This window comes from Larimichthys crocea, chromosome VII (genome assembly GCF_000972845.2).
Source record: "Larimichthys crocea isolate SSNF chromosome VII, L_crocea_2.0, whole genome shotgun sequence".
NCBI lineage: Eukaryota > Metazoa > Chordata > Actinopteri > Sciaenidae > Larimichthys > Larimichthys crocea.
Window position 1 is genome coordinate 2609963 of NC_040017.1, and position 24611 is coordinate 2634573.

At 40.1% G+C, this 24611-nt stretch overlaps 1 protein-coding gene across 3 annotated transcripts in view; it reads left to right on the plus strand.

Annotated features, from left to right (window-relative positions):
- sez6b (seizure related 6 homolog b) overlaps nucleotides 1–24611 on the plus strand; it is a 187969-nt gene that overhangs the window by 155780 nt on the left and 7578 nt on the right. For all 3 annotated transcript variants that reach the window (XR_002042048.2, XM_019260688.2, XM_019260687.2), the window contains exons 10-13: nucleotides 10069–10265; nucleotides 14997–15191; nucleotides 18398–18589; nucleotides 22142–22336. Coding sequence is in view for 2 of the 3 variants with exons in the window: in XM_019260688.2 (XP_019116233.2) it covers nucleotides 10069–10265; nucleotides 14997–15191; nucleotides 18398–18589; nucleotides 22142–22336 (779 nt within the window). In the remaining variant the exon portion in view is untranslated. The remainder of the gene's footprint in view (nucleotides 1–10068; nucleotides 10266–14996; nucleotides 15192–18397; nucleotides 18590–22141; nucleotides 22337–24611) is intronic.

Here is a 24611-nt window from a genome sequence, read left to right on the forward strand (position 1 = left end):
TGTGTCAGTGTGTGTGTATGTGTGTGTGTGTGTGTGTGTGTGTGTGTGTGTGTGTGTGTGTGTGTGTGTGTGTGTGTGTGTGTGTGTGTGTCTGAGCAATTAGGCACTGGTGCGTGTGGGCGTGCTCTCTCCCTGTCCCTCTGACCCCTGAGACACACAGAAAATCTCTAAAGAAGCCCCTCAAAGGTGGCCAAAAATACCAAAAAGGTGTGCTGCAAACCAGTACCCTAAATGACCATCAGCATCCTTGTCTCGTGGACCATTTCCTTGCCGATTTTCAGGCGAAAATTGTATAAACTTTAGCCTCAGGAGTTAGAGAAAGCACAGGTGCTCCCTGCTCCTTTTGGAAATTTCTCTTCTCAAATTAACATGGGAGTAGATTGGGCAGTAGATGTGTGTTGCTGGCGCATCTTTGTGTTTGACACCAAAACTAAAAAGCTGACAGCTGCAGCAGTGTCATCACTGCGAGCTACTTGAATTTTCCTACTTTTTGAGAGGTAATCATGTCTGTAGAGTGACATTTAAGGCAACAGTAGTCGAAAACGTTTTATTTTTTCACTGATTTTTTTCTCTGGTCCTCACTCTAGCAATGACATCACTCACTCTAGCAGACCACATACACACTCATTATAAACGCAGAATTTTAGTAAAAACCTGCTCAACTTTAAGCCTTGATAGTTTAAAAACAGTAAAAGAGTTTAAATAGTTAAATAGTTTAAGATCTTGTGTACAATTTAATTAATTTGAATGAAGTCTGTAGTAGTAGTAGAAGTTGTTTAAAATGTAGAAGGTTTGTAGAAGGTTTTGTAGATTTGAAGTTTGTGTGTGTTATGGGTTTTATTTTTGTAGGACAAAATTTGTAGGAGCAGTTAGCCGGCGAAAAACGTATGGAAGAAAAATAATAATGATAAAGATGGGTGTGGCCCTCTGGGCGCCCACACCAGTAATAATAAGCGTGGCGAATAGTATATAGTGTGCTCTTTCAGGCACACTCAATTACAAAAGCGCACCCTCACCATGACTTGTAAAACACATTAAAAACACAACGTGCTGCTAATGAAAGAGCGCTTGGCTTGGTGAATGAGATGCGTAAGTGCCACACAGACAAAGGTTAATTAGGTGCAGCGGAGAAAACTAATTATATCAGGGAGGGTTGTTTGGCAGTGCCCCTCCCCACTCTCTCCCCAACCCCCCCGCTCCCGTAATGGCTGCTGTGTGGAGTAGAAGGTGCAAGTGTACAGCACGGGAGTATGTTTCTGTGATTGCAGTGCCGAGGTGAAGACACAAAACAACACACCAGCCGTGTCTTAGCCCGATAAGTCAGTCAGCCGTGGAAAATCATTTGCCATTTGCAAGCAAATTAAGGAGGGCTCATTTGCATTGGATGCATCTTGAGCTCAGTTTTTTCTTCTTCGTCTGTTTTTTGTCTCTCTCTCTCTCTGAATAACACCTGCACTCTTGTTGTACTTTAAGAAGCATTGATTAATGGCTTCCTCTGGTTTCTGAAAGGCAGTCTGTCAACATAAGTAATTGCTGCTGTTCATATGGCAGAGCAGGTGATTTCAGTTGAAGTGAATGTACGCTGTGAAAACATTTAGACAATACAACAAAAACCTTGTGTAAATATAGAACGAAAACCAAAAAGGAGATGATGCGTGTTGTCATCCTGATACCTGCATTTTCTGAAAAAAATGTTTCGCCTTTCACCTTAAAGGAGCCTCAACACTATATGGCATGAACACAATCAGCATAAAACATTGCGTAGTTGCACTGAAATAATCAGAAAGAATGAATATTCATGCAAAATAACAACATATAAACTGAATAATTGCATTAAATTCAATGCAGCACCTTTAAAAAAACTATGAATTCAGTCTCAGTTCTGAAGTTTTTGACTTAATTACAAACTCACATAGTTCTTTATAATATTAAACTATTAAAAACACACAACTACCACAGCTGCTGTCAGACAGCACTTCTCGTCAAAGCTACCAGACTTAATTGACAAAAACTCACAGAACATAGGAGTTCCTGGTCCTCTGCCGTGTCTTATGCCAAAGTACTTTACCAGTACTTACCAGTAAGGAAGGTTTACTCAGTTCTCTGAGGTCGGACGTGGAGGGTTTACATCTCTGAAGCTGCCATGACAAAGTAGTGTAAAGTAAATAACCCTTCCACATCTTTATATTGATCTTCAACCCTGTCACTAAACAGAATATTAATATTGTGTTTATGTTCAGTGACAAGTTCAGGTTTACTGTCAGCTGCTTCATTATTAACAGTTAATCATTCACTGAAGTGTAGACACAGACAGAAAACGTGGAGAGAGAGGGGAACACAACATGCAGTGAAGGTTGTAAACCTGGAATGTTGTTATAATACACGCTTCCAAACCACAAGGCCACCAGGATGCCAGTTATTAAAATGACACTCATCTTTGAGTTTGAAAAAAAAAAATCAGCAGCACAGTCATTCGACTGGCTGTTACATACCCATCTGCACGTTTTCGGTCAGAGTGATTCTATGGACTACCTAACTGTCTTTACAGTGATGAGCAGAAGATGGAGCCTGTTATTCTTCACAGACATCACCACACAGGCCAAAATATAATACCACCTACAAGGCCACCACATACATATACTGCTATTTTGGTTTCCAATAACAGGAAAAGGATCCAGGCCTTACCTAACAGACTGAGTTTTGTTCACTTTATGGTCACTCCACTCCCCCTTCAGCATTAGGTTCACAATCTAAATCCAAATACTTCAGGTGTGAGCGTGATCATTCTTTGTCCATAATAGAAAATTGCTAATTTCCATTTGCAGCATGCCAATCCTGTGAATCAGTATCGTTACTCTCATCTTGGCATCGTGCCTCCTGAAGCTAACATGATAACCTGCAACTGTGGCAGCATCAGTTATTGTGTAATATAATATTCAAATTTATATCTGATTGCATTTGTGCTCTTACTTCGATTTTGGTGCCTTCCTCGCCTAGTTGCAGAGGAAGTCCAGGGACAAAAAGGTTGTTTAGTTGAATATGGAAGTCTGGCTGCCTGACTCATTGATCATTTATCTGACTGAGGTTTGTGTAAGTTGGAATCTAAGACCACGACCATGGAGCCTCTCTGTGCTGTGTACAGATAAATTCATTTTGCTGACGGCACAGACGGATTTGTAATTGTGCCCTTTTCTCTTAATCCCACCCTTCTGTCATCTTGTTCTCTAACCTATATACTATAAATACTCAGTTCTATACTTCATTACAATGTATACTCTGTAGAATAGTGTCACAAGTAGCAGCTTGTAGTTGCAGAAGAGTGAGAAAACACACTGCTACATGTAGTGTTGTTGTAATATCATCATTATTACACGTCAGTGATCATTCAGAAATATCTGTGCTGCTGAAAATACGCCCGCAGACCAAGCCGCCTGTGTAACAAAGTATTTTCAGGGAGACATTGCTACAGATAAAGTAGAAACCCTGGAGGCACGGCTCGGACTAAAATCAAATCATTGGTCTGGTGTTCATTTTTGAATTGCAGTGATATGAACATTGCAGCCTTTAAGGTTTGTTAGTGGGGATTTAGACCTTAAGTCTTACCCTTGTGTGTATTGTGTGTGTGTGTGTGTTTGTGTGTTTGCAGGGATAAAACTGTGAAAAGTCTACAGCTCAAACTAAACTTGAGGTGTCAGCACACCGTGGTCCAGTTTCCTAGAGAAGACTCATGAGAATATACCAAAACAGAGATTTCCACGGAGAGATGCATTCTAGTGTAGCACGAAGCCTCGTCACTGTCTGAACATATGCCTAGCAGGTGTCTGAGCATTTATATAAAGCTTATCAATAGCAGCTGTTCTCCCTGAGCCCTCTGGGTAGACAGTGTACAGAGATATATGAGGCCTTTAACAAGATCCCTGGGTATTGGTACATCATATTCCACAGACACCTGTGCACACGTGCGCATATCTTCTGCTCCATCTGTGTAACGGCACCAAGGACATCATCACCGAAGTGTATCAAATGACTTTTATAGATGGCCTTCATATGAAAGAGGAGGGGGCGAAAGGTGTGATTAAAGTGAGGAAGTAAAATAAATGAAAGCACCCTCTCTTGACAAAACACACACTCCTGTCCACTGCTGTGTGTAAAATGTTAAATGGATGTGTGTGAAGGCGGCATAGCCTTGGCAGCGGGGGCTTAATGTTGTTGCTCTGATGTTTCTCTGTCTGACTGTTCTAAAACTGCAACACTGAAGCAATGGAGCGCTGTAACCCTCCAATTATGTTGTCTAGAGGGCGTGAGCCATTTCTACTTCTGAGTCGCCTGAAATACTAATTATCCTCTGTACCTGACTCAGCATTTATCAGTCAAATCAGACTTAGCTGTTTAATAGGAAGACGCCACGTTACCACCACCTTAACTACTACATCAGCCTACACACATCTCATGGTTCTCCTATAAGACTCCACGATAACTTTTAACCCCCCTCTTCATCATCATTTGTGTTTAGTTTTAAAATCTCAGAGCTCCTGCCAGGACAGCACTGTCAGCAGGCATGTCAGTCACAGTGAACAGTAGCAGAGGACGTTGTACCACCATCTGGTTCAAAGTGGTTTAGCCAAATTCACTGACAGTCATTGGTCAGCCGCTGCCCTGCCTCACACTGGCTGCTGTCAATTGCCATTTATTTCTATCAGCCCTCTCCACTTCCATCACTGTTGATTCTGTGGTTTGTGTTCACTCCTGCATTTCTCTGTGTACCATGAAACAGCTAAAAAACAACATCAAATGTCCAACTGAAAAAGTGCAAGTTGACATTTTCATTAGCCTCGGTTGTATGCTGAAACACTGAACTGATACTGGTGAAGATGGTAAACGTTGTAAACAACCCCCGATTGCTCCTGAAAGCTGCACCATCAGTGTATGAATGTGTGTGAATGGGTGAATGAGATATGTAGTGTAAAAGAGCTTTGAGTGGTCAGAAGACTAGAAAGGAGATATATAAGAACAGTCCATTTAACATTTAGCTCACAGCAACAACATCACAACTCACTATACATTTTGGATGCATGTAATAGATTTAAAGTCGTACTGTATATTTTATATTTAACAGTGTCAGATCCAGAATGCGAACACCAACCAGAGACAGATCAGTTCTAAGCAGCTTATTAAAAACACGGATGGAGCTGGGCTCAGCAGAACCTCAGGTGCAGGTGTGGGAACAGTATAAAGCTGGACATGGTGAGGTGAGTGACGGACTGGATTCCTGAGGCACGAAGAAAACTGGGTTAGCAAAAAACAGGACAAGATAATCAGAGTTCAAATTTGGCTGTACATAGCTGTACATACACTGATGAGCTGCGTGTGATGAGGTGACAATCACAGGAAGCCCTGCTACGCAGACACAGACAACAGACAGAAACAGATGTGAAAAGGAGGGGCAGCCAACAGGAAACACAGGCAGGGAGAAGGCAAAAGGTCTGTTATAACAGGACAATGCTGCCGTGACACCACAGCTGAAGGTTTTCTTAGTTTTCTTGATTTTGCATCTGATCATCAAGCACAGTTCCAATAAGATGTATTCATCCTGACCTTTTAAAAACTCTGATGACTAAAGGACAATAAGAGTTCATTTTGATCATCATGACTCATCACCTTCGTCTGAGAATATACAGTACAGTTCCTCATTGGTGACAATGAAATTTGGAGGTTCAGATTGAACACTCTGGTTGAATACTGGTGGTATCTGAACGCTGGAATGAAGATAATTATGAAGGATGAAGCTCTGGTTTACAAAGTTTCAATTTTGATAATTGAGAGTTATGATTTACAAGAGTTACTGTCCAATGTAGGGTCTGTTAAAACATATCAGCTACTGTACACTGTTAATACTTCAGTGTCATATGACAGATTTAACTTAAAAAAACTATGTTTCATTCTAATGTCTTATGAAAAAGTGAAATTGATTTTACCAGTGTGTCCCAACAGTCCCAACCATTTTCTTTCTGCATTTCATACTTTTGGAGAGATGGAAAGAGCATTGCCAGCCGGTCCCGGGGGCCTGGCCAAACTCAGCCCTGTTTTTTTTCAAATTGAACTAAATCAAATTAGTGTCAGGGAATGGAGGCTGGGATTGATTTTTCTCTACAGATGCACTGCAGAGCCTTGTTTAGCTTAATCACAACAAATTCGACGCCAGCTGACAATATTTCTCAATCTGCCTCACTGGGAGCAGGTGAGAGGCTTCATCCGTAAGCAATCACATAAACATGGAACACTATGAGTTTGGAAAACAGCATGCTTGTTTTAGCACAGTTATGAGGACCAGCTGTAGACCTTTGAGAAGGACAAAAGCTTTATAAAGGCCAGGCCACTTTTCAAGAGAACGATTAAACTGTTTCAGTGAAAATCGATTTGAGGTTTCTTCTTGAGTTGAGCAGGGGATGTGACGATATTCATAAAGTGTCAACACTGCACTGAAACTCTGAGGAGGGGATATTTTTAGTCTCAGAGCTGGAAATGAGCGTTATTTATAAAGGAAGGGAGGGTTCTTTGAGAATGAACACAACTCTGAGAGGGTGAATTTGAATGATGACGTCTTGTCACTTGCAGGGCTTTGACAAGCCTCCAACATAAAGTACAGACGAGTACCGACCTGGAATTTAATAATTTTAGGGACAAGGGCACTCAGCCATTTGGTGTTGTCAGCTGATTGAGGACACAAAGTCTAAATGCTGGACAGCAAGGCCAAATCATTTAAATCTGTCTTGCAATTTAAATGCGCAGAGAATATATTTCAAATACTTGGAATTAAGTGCTCAAAAAAAAAAAAAAAAAAAAATTAATGTGGACTTTAACACGCTAAAATCAAGAATTAATCAGATTTGGAACTCAAAAATAATATACAAATCTATCAAATTTTCCATATGTAGTCTTCAAGTTAATGGAAATAGTGAGTTTAACTTCAATACATTCTTTAATACATTACTGGGCAGGGACTGTGGAGGCCAGTTAGGGAGGCTGACAGAAGGTCAGTCCATATAATGATGTCATGTATCGTCTACATCACAGTTTTTCCTTCATACCAGGATCATAATCGAACCCTCTGCTGTACGTAGCATTCTCTTGATGTTGTCCGGCAAGTATTCAGACTCTCAGTAAAAGACACTGGTGTCTACAAACTGTGTTGACAGGAAAGAGAGGAGGAAATGGTGTTATCAGCTGGGGCAGAACGGGCAGGACATCAAGGCCACCGTGGCTGCAGGGCAATTTCATTTTTTGAGAGGCATTAAGCCGGCCTTCATGGCTGCTGCAGACTAGTATGATCAGAGTAAGAGTGTACATGTTGTCTTAATAGGAAAGCATGTAATGTTAGATAAATATACAGGCCAGTCAAACTGTGAAGGGGAGGTGAATTCCTAATGAAATAGTCAACAATGCAGGCTTGTACCCACAGACCACTTCCTGTGAGCCAGACTAATCAAACTTGATAAGACAAATAATATTTAAATGTTGTTTTCCACGCACCATTTAAACTTTTTCAGCTTTCAGCACTGTATATTTTTATAATATCAACCAGTCAAGGATTAAAACTCTGGACATGTGTGGAGCTAGATGAACAGGTTATAAATAACACTTTGGATAGTTTTTACAATTGCAAGAAAGTTATATATCCATCTGACAAGTATTGCGTGTGTGTATGTGTGTGAGCCTGATATATGGTCTTCCTCTGCACCACAGAGCTCCATTGTTGTCCAAATACTATTAAAAACACCAATGAGCCACACTGTTGTTCCTTCATCCCCATGAACACAAACACACACACCGCAGATCATTTTGACTCACTGATTTCAGTGTGAAACGTTAGAACTGATATTTGAAATATATGTGTATGTGTATTTGTGACCAGTTTTTAAAATGTACATCTGTAGTGGCTACCAACATTTGAGGCACACTGTAACACAGTGAGGGAATCAGAAAATATGAGAGAGAGTAGTCTAACTATACAACATAATCACAGCATGCTTACACTTAGCATTTTGTATATTTGAACTATCAGAATGTGTGTGAATGTGTGATGTATCATTTCACACCTGCTGGTACCAGCAGAAATCCTGCAGGACATGACTGATATATGCAGCTTAAAGAAGTTGATTGAATGCTTTAACTCCTGAGGCGGGAGGTAAATATGTATCAGACTGTATTTTGGACCAGTAATTTGGGTCAGGTTATTTTCAGGTCAGGGGGTTACAGTTAGGGTGTGTTCGGTGGAGAATCCTGACAAGTGTCAGTGTGTCTGCAGATAATCGTGCATCTCCAGCTGACCCAAGACAAACGGTTCTGCCTGTGGAAAGACAAACACACGCCACTCCACTTCTCATCTGTTCATACACTCACTCACATTCCAGTTATTTCTTCCAGTTATTATAAAAAAAGAAAAAAAATCAAAAATAAACATTTCATGCGCTGTCAGGCTGTGCCATGTGTCGATTCTATCCACGCCTCTTGAACCTTTGATTTTCCAGCATTCCCATAGTGATTAATAGCTCAATCTCAGGCTGGCTAATGAGTTTTATCAGGAGCCACTGGTGATTAATTAGCAACAGCAAAGAGCATGTCACTGCTTTATTCTGTCTAAGCCATTTCTTCCATGCTCTAAATCTTCTCTCTACAAAGACATAGCTCAGCCCCAGGTGACATTTTTGAACAGCTCGGAGGTTTGTAAGAGTTCCAGCTCCACAGGCTATGGACACAACAGCACAAATACACGGCCCTTTGACAGTTCAGCTGTGACAGTGAGTGTTGTTGCTCAGCATGATGTTATGATTCATTCATCTCAGATAGGAAAATGTCTAATCACTGTCAACATCATGACTGTTGCTGTTGCTATTTGTAAGTGTGAATCTGACAGGAAACAGCAGATGTTTCAGAATATTCTGTAAATATTAAAGTAATATTCTCTTTCTTATCAACATTAATATTAGAACTCATATTTTTGTCCTTTAACGGCGATGATAGCATTACTTAAAACCTCCAGACATGATTCTAGGTAAGACAAGTATCATTAGAGGCAAGGACAATGAGCCTCCAGCGGGTTTCCACATTTCCTTGTAAATGGAACCTGGACTGATTTCAAGGTTTCAAGGTTCATTTATTTATCATTCTACAGCACAGGGCCGCACTGCAAAATGCAACACACAAAACAAAACAAAACAAACCACCATCACCCTTCAAGACCAGTTCAGTCATCAGGGAGAGTCTTGCTCCACCAGTGGAAAACACTAAAGCTGAAAACTTGTGATGTCATCAGTCTTGTCTCAGCTGGGGCCTGAGGCTACATGTGGACGAAGAAGTGTCAGAACAAGTATTAAAGTTTGTTATGCATGCTATATCAACTATAATCGGATTATTGTATTGATGCATTAATGTGTAAGCAGTCATTTAGTTTGTAGGATCATTGGTATGGATGAAATAAGATGGTTAAAGGTCCAGTGTGTAACATTTAGGAGCATTTAATATTCATAACTTTGTTTTTCATTAGTTCACATTTACATGAAAATAAGAACTGTTCTCTTTTCATCACCTTAAATGAGCCTTTTACCCTAAATATATACGCTCTGTGACGTCATGGCTACAACACTGTTTTGGTTCACAAGGCTTCATCTCCCATCAGGAGTGTTTCAGAAGCAGGAAACAGGAATTTTGTCCCTCATGAATGGTGTAATAGTCTCTGAGTCATAAGTAACCTTGGTTTGGCATCATCATTGTGACCCTCCTTGTGCAATTACTGTGACTGTAAAAGAAAATACATTTCGAGGTGCACCATCAAAGTCATGTTCTGTCAGGCTTCCCTCATGAGCAAAAGTGTTGTGTATGCTTGTGCAGTGTGTGTACAGAGCTGGTGTTTGACCTGCAGGTTGTGACCCCATCATACACTGCAAGAGACAGTTTAGAGGTGAGAGCAGGGAGGGAAGTGAATCTGGTTTGTCTGCATAGAAGCCTTGAAGCCAAAGCCTTTATTCTGTGTGTGTGTGTGTGTGCGTGTGTGTGTGTGTCCTGTTTCAGGTTGAATATCGGGAAGAATGACCTGCTAACCTTCTATGATGGAGATGACCTTACAGCTAAAGTCCTGGGTCAGTATGGAGGATCAAAGAAACGATTTAAACTCTACACCTCCACTGCAGACGTCACCATCCAGTTCCAGTCTGACCCGGCCACCAACGTCTACGGCTACGGCAACGGCTTCATAGTCCACTTCTTTGGTAAGCCATGGATCCAGTGATTAGAGATGAGATTAGTTTGAACCAACTGGCAGCACATGGGCTACGTCTGGTTCGCCAAAGGTTTTCATCCAGCCAGCAGAATATTAATGAATTCAGAAAACATGAGGAGAAAAACAGTGACTTGTGATAACAACCAAAATTTATCAGTGAAAAGAAGAAAAAGAAAATGACTTTCATTAACTTCACAGTTACTGCCTCCTTGGCAGAGGTCTGAGAGTTCTAGCTACTCTGATAAAAAATAAAATTATTTTTTGTAAGAGAGTGAGAATATTAAACAATAAAAGGATAATTAGGTGCGCTAGAAAAATGAAGAGACTGCTTTAAAATTATCAGTTTCTCTGGTTTTAGTATTTATAAAAAAAAAAACACACAAATTAAAGCAGTTTGACTTTGTTTAATGGCTTCCTTCTGTCCATCTATCCTTCTCTTTATGAGATTCCAGAGGTTTTCAGGTTGGAGATTGGGGTTCAGGTCAGGAGTCCTCCATCTGCACCTTGATTGACGTAGCTGTGTGGCATGGAGCATAGTGCTGCTGGAAAGCTGGAGAGTTGATGAACATTGTCAGGATTGACTAATGTGTCCTTCACAAAGACAAATCTGCAAGCTCCAGCCTCGCTGAAGCACCCAGATCATCACCAATCCTCAAACAAGTTAAACAGTAAATGCGTGACATCGTGGCTTGTAGGCCTCTCCTGGTGTCCATGTAACCATTGGACGACCGGGTGTTGGGAAAGGTGAAAATTGGCCTCAGTTCTTACTCCAGTCTTCTATGTTCAAGTCCTTATGGTCTTTAGTAAACCTCAGTCTGGCTCTTTTTTGGGTCTCATTGGTGGCAGACTTTTTTCTTGTCCACCCTCAGCCCTGTTTATTTCAGTCTGTTTCAAACATTTCCCCAGCTGCTGTTTGCCATTCTTTCTGTAGGTCACTTGATGTCAACCTTTGGTTGTTGAGTGACAATAAGTTGGTGGTCATCCCGAACAGTGGAGAGCGTTTTCACCCTCTGCTGGTCTTTAACTTTGTTGTACCCAATGTCTGTTACTTCACCTTGTTCTTATAAATCATCCAGCTGGTCTAACTGCAACAGGATAGTGATGATTTTATGCATTTCCTCATTTAATAAGATTTGGTGTGTTGATATATAGATATATAAATACAATGTCTGCTTATAAAAATTCTGGCACTTGGACAGATGCAGTTGATGAGCCCTGGTTTGGTGTGTAAACTGTGAGGGTATCTCTAAGCATGCTTGCTATTTTGGTTGCAGCACCGAAGTGCTGTGTAAGGTGGAATACAGTAGATCAAATTAATAAATCAACCCTTAAACTATCACAGCTGAGACAGCCGAACCATTAATGACAATGCAGCATGACAAAAAATCGTAGTGTTGTATGGTTGAATGGCACACTGTGAACACACGCCATATATTTGCAGTCCGAGGCAGAGGGCTATCACAATGATGATAGGAAGAGGTCATTTATTAAAAATGATGAAGCAGTTTATCTGATTACATCAAAGTGACATCATTTAGTCATAATTCTACTGTACTGCACGTCTTAAATGGTCACATTGTTCGGTAATTGATGTGACAGTAGCGTTTTTGCAGTAATGTATTTCAAGATTCAAACACTGCTACTGCTAAAAAGAAAGTAGGAAAGGAGACAATTACATGGAGGATTAATGAGGCCTGCTTATCTGACACCTCGTGTGAAACAAGCAGAATATCAAGGTTGGTAGCAGCCCAGTGTCATTTGCATGTAATTGAAAGAAGGTAAACACCCTGAACAGTGTGATGGCACTTACCCTCTGGCAAGGCACTTGTTCTGAGGCTGCTGATATTTCAACATATGTGTCCCGCTGCCTTCAGATGGCTGCAGGAATTTAACGAACAGAAGGAGAAACTTTTCCTGAAACAGCTGTGGACAGCAGACACCGGAAGAATCACTCATATCCATTAAGAGATAAATGCAGACTGATTTACAGATGTTCCTGCTTCAGACACATTCAGCATTATTTTTCATAACCATTTAAATGCGTCCACAGGTCAGAGAGTGAGTATTATTCCATTAAGCCTCATCTGAATGCATGTCACCACAACAGTCTCTCCCTAACATTAACTACATAACCCTTAGTCATATCATAACCATAGTTCTACGTCTTTCTCTGATCCTAACCATACTGTAATTATGCAGATATTTTACAATAGAAAGAACATGTTGTCAGTGAATCACTCATGTAGATGTACAATGCAATAATACATGGAAATGTATCAGAAATACATATACACATAAACATCTGATTTTATATGTATTTATATATACTGTATATAAAAAAAAAAAAACAAGCAAAAAAAATGTGGTTATAACATCCCTCTGAGTAAAAGAACATTTAAGGGTCACCTTGAAGTCAAAGATGAACTGTACATTCATTTTACATTTGTTTGAGTCAAATGTCAGTTTTATGATATAAAATATGAGACACTAAAAATATGATGAATACCTGAATGTCCCATCTAAAAACATCTTGTTTCGACTTGATTTGACTAGTTGAATGAGCCCAGTCAGTCTAGTCAAAACTGTAAAAGGAAAAAAGTAATGGATACATCTGATCTATGAGCACTGTCCTAAACAGAAAAAATATGACCTGTTGAGTTCAATACAATATCAGGCATCAGAAATGTCAGCATTTAAAAGACATGTGTGTAGGATTTAGTTGCATCTAGTGGTGTTGTTGCAGATTGCAACCCCCTCTGCTCATCCTCTAGAGAAACTATAGTGGCACCACAATGCAGAAGAAGAAAAAAGTCATAAAGCCAGTGTTTGGTTTGTCTGTTTTGGGTGACATGGTTGACTCCATGGAACAAGACATATTCTGTAAATTGAGCTGACTAAATCTGACACAGTGGACCTTTAATGAGACATTAGATAATGGAGATCATACAAAGCATAATGACAAAGAACCATAAATGCTGATGTGTGTTTATTAAAGTTAAAGATTTTGGGAAATATACTGATCTGGAGTCAGAGTGTGGTTAGAGTGTGTGATTATTTCTTGCTCAATAAAGTATCACACTGGTGGCCATATACAGTTCTATTGCAGCAGGCTGCAAACAGTCAAGTTCGGGTTATGCTTAAATGGAGCTGGTTTGTACAACATGTAGTCATTTAAATGTGAGGATAATGGTGCATGTCTCGCCTGAAAGACATTCATAGTGGTAAATGAGTACTGGCAGTTTCACCGTCCCAGACTGAAATACTTCCAGCATGTAACTCTCTGTCCTCCTTTAACTAAAATGTTGTAGGTTTCTGTACATGTACAGATTCAACAGATGTGAAATAACATGTAGATTGGTGATCTTTAGTGGGGAGCCTAGCTTAGCTAGCTAACTGCACCTCTGTACTTACTCACTGCTAGTGTATATCCCAGAATGCTGAACTATTCTGTTATGTGTAATATAAATAAAGTCTGACACTGCTGTGATGTACCAGCATCCCAAAGAAGCTAATGGAAATGTAGCAAATATAAAGGTGAATTCTACATTGGTATCCGGGTACAGGTGGATGCATGATGGATGGATGGAAATAGAAAACATAAGATAGCAATGCAGCAGACTGGAGAGTAAGACAGTAAAAGAGAAGTTCAACAAAATGAAAGAGAGGAATGGGGAATTAGTTTTTGCTGGTTTGGGACCTAAAAATGGAAGCAATAAGAAGCTGTCCCTGGTGTTGACGGGGCCTTTCCATCAGTGCAGCACCACTCCAATAGCCAGCATGTTAGATCTGATAAGACTTAATGAATTCAGAGGGGAAGGAAACGCTACAGAATACAGATGATCGACAAAGAGGAATAAAGGGAGGGAGAGCTTTTATTAGGGTCTTTCTTCATGAATCTCATTGGTGGAATGTAAACACAAGGCAGCGAGGTGGGCAGCTGTCAGGGAATGTTGCTTTTCCAGTGCCCAAGTGCAATTACTTTGGTGTGTTTGTCCAAATTAGACTCGTAAGCAGAGGGCCTGAACCTGCTGCTGTGTGCTTGGGAATGAGCCGGGCCAACACCAACAGGCCTGGCAGCTTACAGTTTACACCCCACAGGAGAGCTCATTTGAGCTGCTGGAAAAATAATGCTCCAGGAAGGCAATCCATTGTTTCAGGCTCTAATAAAAAAAATATATTTTCATGGCTCATTTTGTGCTTTCTATCCAATTCAAAATGATTGAAAGAACACATAACACTTGTCTTGTTGTTACAGTCATTCTGACAGGTGAGTTAGAGATTTGTCTGCTGTCAAAACCTAGACCTTAATGTTTGACCAGCTGTGCACTGTGATTCTGTGTATAGATTCTGTGCAGAGAATCACTGTGGTTCATCCTCAAAGAAAACACGAATGAGCAGATTTACATGGTAATCTGACTGTTGCTCTAAAGGAAAGCTCACAGAGCATTTAAATGTAAAGGTTTGATTCTCTTTGGAGTACAAATGTCTCAAATAAATTTTATGCTGATGTGACACTTAAAGGTCCAGTGTGTAGGATTTAGTGGCACCTAGTGTTGAAGTTGCAGATTGCAAAAGACTGAATACACACCCTCTCCTGGCAAACATGAAGGAGAAAACCTTTAACAGCTCATATGACTCAAACCTTACATTCATTTCCTAATTTCTCATCTTGCTGTCTGTCTCTGATCAACCCCCACTCCCCCCACACACACTTTTGCAGAAGTAGCTCGTAATGACACCTGCCCTGAGCTTCCAGAGATCTCTAATGGCTGGAAGACTACATCTCACCATGAGCTGGTTCAGGGCACTGTAGTGACCTACCAGTGTTACCCAGGTTATCAGGTGGTTGGCGCCGAGCTGCTCATGTGCCAATGGGACTTTACCTGGAGCGGTGACCTACCGAGCTGTGAGAGAGGTGAGTACAAAAACACTGCCACTGCCACTGCTACTGCTACTGCAGTACTAGAGATGGGAAAGATGTGGGATACAAGCTTGAGCTATAGTGTCCACATCAATTTTAGCACCAACAAAGAAAAACACGTTACAGAAATTATTGGTAGACCATTCAACTAAACAAACACATTTTCATTTTATTCAAATTATTGAGCTTTCTGGGTTGTCCGTTAACATTAACATTAACCTAGCTATAATTCCAAGTTATCTGTACATCATCAATGGACATCAATGGAGATGGTGGCTGTGAGCTCCATCATCTCATGTCAATAAAGTTGTACAATTCCAAGTAAAAATAAAATGATCCAGGAGGACTGCAACTAACAATTAGTTAGTTACTAGTATCTCTTTTTACTATCAGTTAAATGTATAGTCTATTTAATTGAAAATGTATTTATGATTTCTTAGAGCAAATCTTTGAGACAATGGAACAATCACTTCTCTGATAAATGACAATGATTTATTGATGATCAGTCATATTATGTGTAACTGGCAAATTATTTCAGCACTGCACTCCAATAAATCAAATCAAATCATACTTTATTTGTATAGCCCAAAGTCACAAAGTACATTTGAGAGAGTCAGTCCCCTGGCAGTCTAGTCCTATGGCAGCAGAGATGACCTGAGTGAGTAATCTAATAGAGAGATAAACGCAGTACTAAGAATTACTTTATCTGTTTTAAGGATCAGTTATCCTTAATTATAGATTTAGTTTTTGTGAAGTTGTTTATCCAAAAGTTTAAAATGACACATTCTGTTTTTGTTATGGAAGTTCGCCCCCTAGTGAAAGAGGAATAACTGACAACAGCTGTCTCGAAAGCACCTACTGTAAGCTGCCCTCAGAGAATTCATTATATTTTTATCCGCCAGGATATGTGACATTTACTGATCATTTTTGTCCTATCTTTAGTAGACAAAACATGTTAAATCTCATAATGTGCATTCTAAACCCTGCAGCAGCAGAAGCAAGCTGAACCCAACATTGACATATCATCACCTTTAAAAGTTCAAATAGTTGCTTATTTACACATCAAGCAGTTACAGAGCAGCATTAATATTCATTTCAGTTGTTTTAGTTGCTTCTGGACCTTCTGAGGGAAAGATCTGCCACTTTAGTGGCTAAATGTTCCACTCCAGCAAAACAATGAGCCCAAACTCACAGTAGAGCTCGGTAGAGCTGAGGGGAGCCACAGATCCAACTGATAATTCTCCTGGGTTCTTATCTACCAGCTGAATGAGGATTTCATAAAACTGCAGCGCACACTTCATGACATGGCCAGTGCGTGTTGAGAGATATCAGTACTACTTTGTTCACCCACTATTCGTCTGAAATCACTCCTATTATATTGTATAGTGTAGTGTAGAGGGGAAAAAAAATCCCTTGGAATGTACATTTACACAAATGACACAAAATGATGATTCATTCGTTAGCATCCGAATTTCAAAATTTCTCAATTTACTGCTCAGTATAAATAAAGTCAGCAAGTTGGTCACAGAGATTTTCCACCATGCAAAACAAAAACAATCAGAATTATTTAGGGAAATAAGCGTGACATCAACATCTAATATCCCTAAAACCAATTTTCAAAAGCACAGCAGACACTTCAGGAAGTGAGTGAAGGCAAACTGACTTTGCAAAACAAGTCTGGTTTTCATTAAGATATTACACAAAAGCACAAACACACACACACACACACACACGCACACACACAGCACCAGTGTTGCCTCGATGCCAGTGAGCAGCTCCACTGGCAGCAGACTGGGACCTCGGCTCCAGCATGGCTAACTTCCACCCTGTGTTTTTGGCCTAGCTGGGCCCTCTCCTGCTGGGCCCACAACGTGCCTGACTGGATGTCAGGACAGAAGCAACTCATTTCTTAATCCTGCCTCTCTGGTCTTACGTAACCTGGCTGAGACAATCAGTGCTGGACTGCCTGATATTTTCTTTACAAACACAGAGCTTGTCTACACAGATCGTTTCTGTAATATATAATGCCTATTATTTTTGTTTGTGAAGCTTTAGAGCCAAGCAGCGTTCACATTTGGACCCTGAACACAGGTTGCATGAGCATGAGCTTTGTATAGTTCATCTAAACAGTAACTGTCTATTATGTTCCTTGGGGGAGGTAATCCATTACAGTGAACATCCTACTTTTATTTGTCACTGTAGTAATGCCATTAAAAGTTTATGTGGGTTAAAAGTGAGCTACTTTTGGCTAGGCAGCAAAAAGCAGCCACTGTGGGTACAGGTAACAATCAATGGATAAAAGTAAAGCTAAAACATAGCACAGTGGAGTAATAAAGAAAACAGATGCAACATTGTCCATTATACAGCAATATCTATCTAAACATGGGCAACTAGTCATACCCTAGTATTGAATTGAGGAGGCTTGTGTTTTATTGCTTCTTAATTCAACTTTTTATTCGGAAGAGAAAAATATAGTCCTTATTCAAAAGTTGCAGTTAACCAAGTGCTGCAGTCAGTGTTGCAGTACCACACAACAATAATGTAACTGATGAGGATCAATGATGTTAAGCCTTGTGGATTTTCATATTGTTATATTGGAATGAACAAAAAACGATGGCTGTCTGTAGGAGAGGACAAATGCATTAAAAAATCTAAAACACCACAGCATGTAGTGAAAATGCTTCTGGAAAAAACAGGAATAATGTGAATATATATTGCAGTAAAGGTCAAGGAAGCAGTGCTATGTATGCTCTATTTATTATATTGAAAGCTGTCCATCAGTGTTATAGAAACGTGTAGCTAGTGGAGAAGTTCAGCTACAGCAGACTACTCACCAAAAAAACATCTCCTGTAAAGTCATATCATAGTACACGAGTATAATAATTTATTACATGACAAAACATCCCTATCAGGAACTTAAGTGAAAGGTGTAAGTGCATGATGTGATGTGGAGCAGTTGGGGGGTGATGAAGAGTAAGGGGCAAGTGCTGCTCTTTCACATTTCCTACCTAGATATCTCCTACCAGGGATCAAACCAGAAACCTTCCAGTCACATGCCCACTTAGCTAGACATGTGAAGTGAACCACGGGTGACTGTTATTCCAAAGCTGGATCTGTAGTCATTTGTGTTCTTACAAGTGTCAGTATGATTTTAAATGGATCACAACATAACAATAACCTGTCTTCATCTGTCAATCCAGTGGTGTCTTGCGCAGACCCTGGAAAGGTGGAGCACAGCAGGCGGGTGCTGTCAGGTCCACATTTCACCGTGGGTTCAACAATCCAGTACATCTGCAGCAAGGGCTTCAGTCTGTCTGGAAACAGCCTGCTAACCTGCTTCAACCGAGGATCCTCAGGGCCCAAGTGGAACCAGAAGCTGCCTAGATGCCTGCGTATGTATGAGTTAAAGTGTTTGTCAAGGCCTGTGTAGTTATACCAAACTATATATTTAAATCATGAGACGTTAACATTGCAGGGTCTTAGCTGCAATACCTTAGTACCAAGTAGAATCAAACTTCTGCAGTCAAACAGTAACTGCATGTGACCCTTTTTGTTCCTACAACCTCCCCATGGTTTTGCTCACAAACAATCACAGTTGAGCACCGTGAATCACCTGTGTTTTATTACTTTAAGGGCTTTTTAGGTGACTATGAAGTATCATTAAAGTGCTTGTCAGATCTGGAACAGCGTCCTACACTTTGGCAACTTTCTGAAACAAACAATCCAACAATCCGGCCTACTTTATGTGCAGTGATTTGCCAGGTGTGTGGAGTTGTGAAAGTGGTTTGGGTTTTTTGTTTTCTCTCTGAGAACTACTTCTGTCACCTTTCAGGGATACAACTCTGTTCTCCAGTCTCTGTTTGTGCAATGTGATTTAACTGAAGCTGATTTTTTTCTACAGCTACTCATCTACATTTCTACATGTCAACAATTAAAAATTAAGGAATTATTTCTGCAAGCTCGAGATTGTCTCGGTCCCTTATACATGAACCCTTATACAAGTAGTAGTAGAGGTCAAATTTGCAAAGCCATCAGTGTGTTTGTTGTTCCTTTCAACTCTTTTGAATTGGGGCATACTTAACATCATATTGTCCAGAGACCACCAGAGGGGCTTTAGACTTTTATTCTGGTCTGGTACAAATATATCACATATTGTTTCTCCCTTGAAGAGCTACTAACTTTAAACAAAGTTAATTAGCCTGGTTTTGAATTAAGAGTTTTAGTGTCCCACGAGGGCTGAAATCTGTTCAAGAGAGTCTTCAGGAATGATTGTTTTAACAGCTGTCGAGTTGAAATATATTGCACAAAATATGAGCTGACTTCGACATGTGTGTGAATGGGTGAGTGAGATATGTACAGTGGTCCCTCGTTTATCATGGGGGATACGTTCTAAAAATAACCCGCAATAAACGAAATCCGCGAAGTAAGTTTTACAATTATTATCCATGTTTTAAGGCCGTAAAACCCCTAACCACACACTTTTATACACCTTTTTACACGCATTTTGTACAGTACTCCCTTAATCAGGACGCAGTGCGGTTCTCCCTTAGCCAATTTAGGACGCAGAACACAATGTGCGTCCATACTGTACAGTACGCAGTAAAAAAAAGCATGAAAAATTACACTGATAAAAATCCGCGAAACAGCGAGTCCGCGAAAAGTGAACCGCGATATAGCGAGGGACGACTGTACAAAAATCATCATCTTGTCTTTATTTTATAAGCCCTTGAGGTAAAGCTTATGTAATTAGTTTTTTTATTAAATTTGTAATTGTGCTTAAAAAGCTGTCAGTCTTTTAGTGATTTTAACGTAATCATCATCGCCAACACCGGCTGACCTCAGTGCCTTCACCTCCTACCAGTCCTTTGTTTCTTATGAAGCAGGAGAGTGCGTCAGTCTGATTAAAATATAATTTCCTCTTCAAACAGCCTTGAAGGCATTAACCTCATTTGCATGAATGCCTCATACTCTCTCCTCACCTACTTTCTAGGTGGAGACATATTGTATGATGGCACTGACTAACAATTAATTTAACTGGACAACGGAAATTACTTTGGAGGAGACAAGCCAGGTCATTGATATGCATGAGATGGAGATCATGAGCAAAAAAAAGACAATTATTATGTCCAGAAAAAATGGAAAACTGTACTTCCAAATATTCTCTTCAGCTTCAGGAACGAATAACTGTAGAGAACGATGTGTCACAGTGAGAAAGTGGATCTGTCTCTGAAATATCACATATTTTCATTTCTAATGCAATTTTCCCTCACACACACTTTAGATTCTGGAAAGATTCTAGAAGAACATGGTATTTAATTTTCTTCCAGGCTGATCAGTGTTGCAGTTAGCCTGATACATGAGTGGACAGCATTAAAAAGGCATCTTGGGTCATCCCTGCTATATATGCAAATAAACTGCACACTGTACTATAGATCATTTCTTATTAATTATTAATTATTAGTTATTAATCAAGCAGTAGCCTCCAAGGCTGTGAGGTGAAGCCAACGCAGGTGCCAATAACTGCAGTTCCTCAAACATCCACATGAGGTTGGCTCCATCAGTCTCCATAAGTCCACATGTTCAAATGTCCAACTTCACAGCAGAAATAAACATGTTTACAGCCTGGTACAAAAAACTGTTTTGGTCTCTGTAGCAAATTTCCCCGTTCATGACAACTGTACTGAGAGTGAATTTATATACAACTCACCTGTTCAAATGATATTAAGGATTAAAGTTGTGCAGGAGGTGTGGACGCTTTGGTACAAAGGCAGGACTACCAAGATCCACCACACTGAGAGTCACAGCTCTTCAGATACCTGTGGGTGACGTCACTGATACTACGTCCATGTTTTATAGTGCATGTTGGCAGGAATGGTAATCGACAGATGTTTTGTGCGTTGTGGATATCAGTTGAGTAGGCGGTCCTTCAATGCGGACCTGGATACATTAATAATTTTATGAGAACAATACCCCATTTGAATGTGGTCTGAGCAGGCAGATCTGAATGTGGCTTGGATGCATTCACACCTGTACTTATAGATGTCCACTCGTGATCTTTGAAATAGTTCAAACAGTGTCTAGTCAGTTTTAACCCAGACACCTCAATTTATTTTGACCTGTAAATCAGCTAAGCCGTGCTGAGTGAGCACAGTCTTAAAGGCATCGGCGTTCTTCAAACAAAGTGCTTGTCAGGTTGTCTAACAGCAGATGGCAGCTGCTGCGACTGACAATTTTCAAAGCAGGCAATGTGCCAGCAACTCTCACTGTATGCAGAGAAGGTGTTGAAGTAGACACACAATGACTCTGCTTTCAAAAGAATTACTTCTATCTTAAGTGTGTGTGTGTGTGAGAGAGAGAGAGAGAGAGAGAGAGCGTGTTTAGTTTCACACAGTTTTCTGAATCTGCAGACAGATGTTTGCAAAAGCACGTCTCGTCTTTTTTTGATGCCTTCTGTTTTTATTTACTTTCACACAGCATCCCAACTTTTTGGGCTCAAATCTCATGTGTTCAGCTCGTTTCATGGCAACAGTCATTAGATTATTTTATTTTTTTTAAGATATTTTTTTGGCCTTTTCAAGCTTTATTTTTGACAGAGACAGCTGTAGAGTGACAGGAATGTGGGGAGAGAGAGATGGGGAATGACATGCAGGAAAGGGCCACAGGTCGGTTTTGAACCCTGGGCCGCTGCTGAGCCTTTGTACATGGGGTGGATGCTCTGAGCTAATCGACACCCCTAGTCATTAAATTTTGACATTTCTTGTGTAGAAGTGGAATCTTTTAGTGATGTTGTTAGAAAGATGGAAGGATGGAGTCACTCTGTGGATATCCATCCACCGGGTGGCCCACTGATAGAAAGAATATTAAGAATTATTAATGTATTGTTATTACTCCAAAAGAAGATCACAGTTCCAACACACTCAGTTCTTTCTCCCCTTTAACTCCAGCTGAGACGTTTGAGCCCTGCAGTCATCCTGGAACTCCCACCTACGGGATCCCCAGCTCCCACAAACTTCACTTCCAGGCTGGAGAGACCCTCCACTACTCCTGCATGGCAGGCCACCAGCTGCTGGGTGAGCCTGTTCTCCACTGCGTCCCTGGACACCCATCCCAGTGGAGTGGGCTGCCACCTGTCTGTAAAGGTAAGAAACTGCAGCCTTAGGTCTTATTGTAGTCTGTTTCCTAAAACACATCATCTTATTTGAAATAATTAAAGATGAAAAATACAAACAAATATATATAAATAAATAATAATTTATATAAATACAAATAGATACATTTGCCAACATATTTTTTAAATGTCATCTTTTAAATAGTTTTATAGTTTAATTGATTCTTTTCATTACGTGCTAAGTACATTCAAAAAAAGAGTCTATTTTCAACTCCACTCCATATTCTTGTGTATAAATTGAGTCCTGGGCTCTGGGCCCGGGCAGTCCCCTTTGCAGTTGGCCTTGGCTGAACGCCGTCAGCATGAACATTTCATCTCGGTCAGTGTCTGCAGTGTCTCTGTCCTCAGCTGTCCCTTTACCCTTCCAGTGGCATGCAGACTGTTGATGCACAGCAGTGACTTCTTGGTGTCAACGTTTTACAACAGACCGTTTATTTGATTAGATTTTTTGTATGAAGGGCCATGCTGTCACAGCTGACAGTATTAACTGCTGCAGAAGTGAGAGCAGTTCTTCTCGATGCCTAACACTTCCTGACAGCTTCTGTGTTTCCTGAACTGCGATACTACAGCACTCATTCTAACTCTGCACAGATGAGGTTGATCTAACTGATCGAATGTTTCCAATATGCATTAAGAAATTATTCTTCATAATGACGTAAATATTGTCTCCTGTAACATGTTCTAAAAAACGAAAAAAGAAACATCTGTCCAATTCATGTTTGGCATTAGGGACATTATCTTGTTCAATCACACTGTCAAAAAACAATTTTTTTGACGTTCATCCAATTGACTTCACACTTGGAGGGTGTTTTACTGAGGAAAACCAGCAGGTCCAGACTCTCAGTTTCAGACGTGCGCGTGGCCATACCTCACGAGGCATCAACTAATTTGAGTTTAAATCAATCAATCAATAGGACTTTACTTATATAGCATTTTTTCATACAAATAAAATGAAACTAATTAAAAAACATCCAATAGAAAATAGCATGAAAAATAGCTTGAGTTTTTTCTTAAAGGTTTTAAATGTGAATGTTTTAATAATCCTATGCAGTTATTATTTTAATGTTATTAGGCTAATTTTAGCATGTTATCTTCAATAGATCAGCCTTCTGTAACACCCTGGGAACTAGCATGAATTTTATCAGTGTTAATCATATAGCAGTAAAGATTTCACTAATTCACTGAGTCTATATGGGAAAAATGTTACGTTTCAGTTTCTTTCAGCATCTCCTACAAATCGTAATAACATTAGTCGATAATCAGATCTTGTGATTGTGCAGTGTGTCTTGATCAGAATCAGAAATACTTCCAGAAATAATCCCAGGGGGAAATGATTTTTGTTACAATACACCAGTATACAAACAAACAAAAATAACATATGTAAACAAGTAACCATCTATTAAGAAAAAAAAAAAAAAAAAAATAATTATATATGAGATATATATATGATTAAAATTAAAAATCAAATTTACAGTTAAATAATGTGGTGCATCTGAAACAGTGTCACGATGTCAGCAGGTTGATGAGACCAAGAAACCTGCAAGCAGCAACACCAAAAGCCAAGCAATCAGCCTGGGCTTTTGGTGTTGCAATGCAAAAGATCACAGTCTGGTGTTGGCATGGCATACAGCTGTGTCTTTTAGTTTTTAAATCTCCCTACTATTTAATTCTACACCAGAACACAAAGTAGGAAACGAGCTCCACAAAACCCAGCTTGTTTCAGAAAAGCAGGAAAATCACATCAGTCACACACTGTGGGTGCATGCGTGTGTGTGTGCGTGTGCATGTGTGGCTCTGGATTTTGTAGTCCTGACACTTTGAAGAAGGTTGTTCCAGTCCAGAGGCTAAAATAACAAAGGAGTGGCCTTTAGTTTGAGCTTGCACCCTGATCAAAGCACCTAAGGGAGAGAAGGTGCTGTAAGGACACATTAGACAGGCAGACAGGAGCTACCTGTCAGGACGCTGGCAAAGATGTGTGTTTGTAATGTGTTTTTTTAGATTTCTCCATGGATTCACAGTCCACCGGCTATGCAGCTGCAAAGTAATGAACTGACACTTACTTATGGTATTATGTTGGTACTTCTTTCCCGAGCATGTGGTGGGACATTATGAGCACAAGAACAATTTTTTTGCAAGCATAGCGAACCCACCGACACTCACTCATCCTGCTCTCTCAGCATCTCTGCTGTGTGCTCTCAGGTTTGTCGCATCTGCTCACTTTAACAGAGAGGGACAGTGTGGCAAAA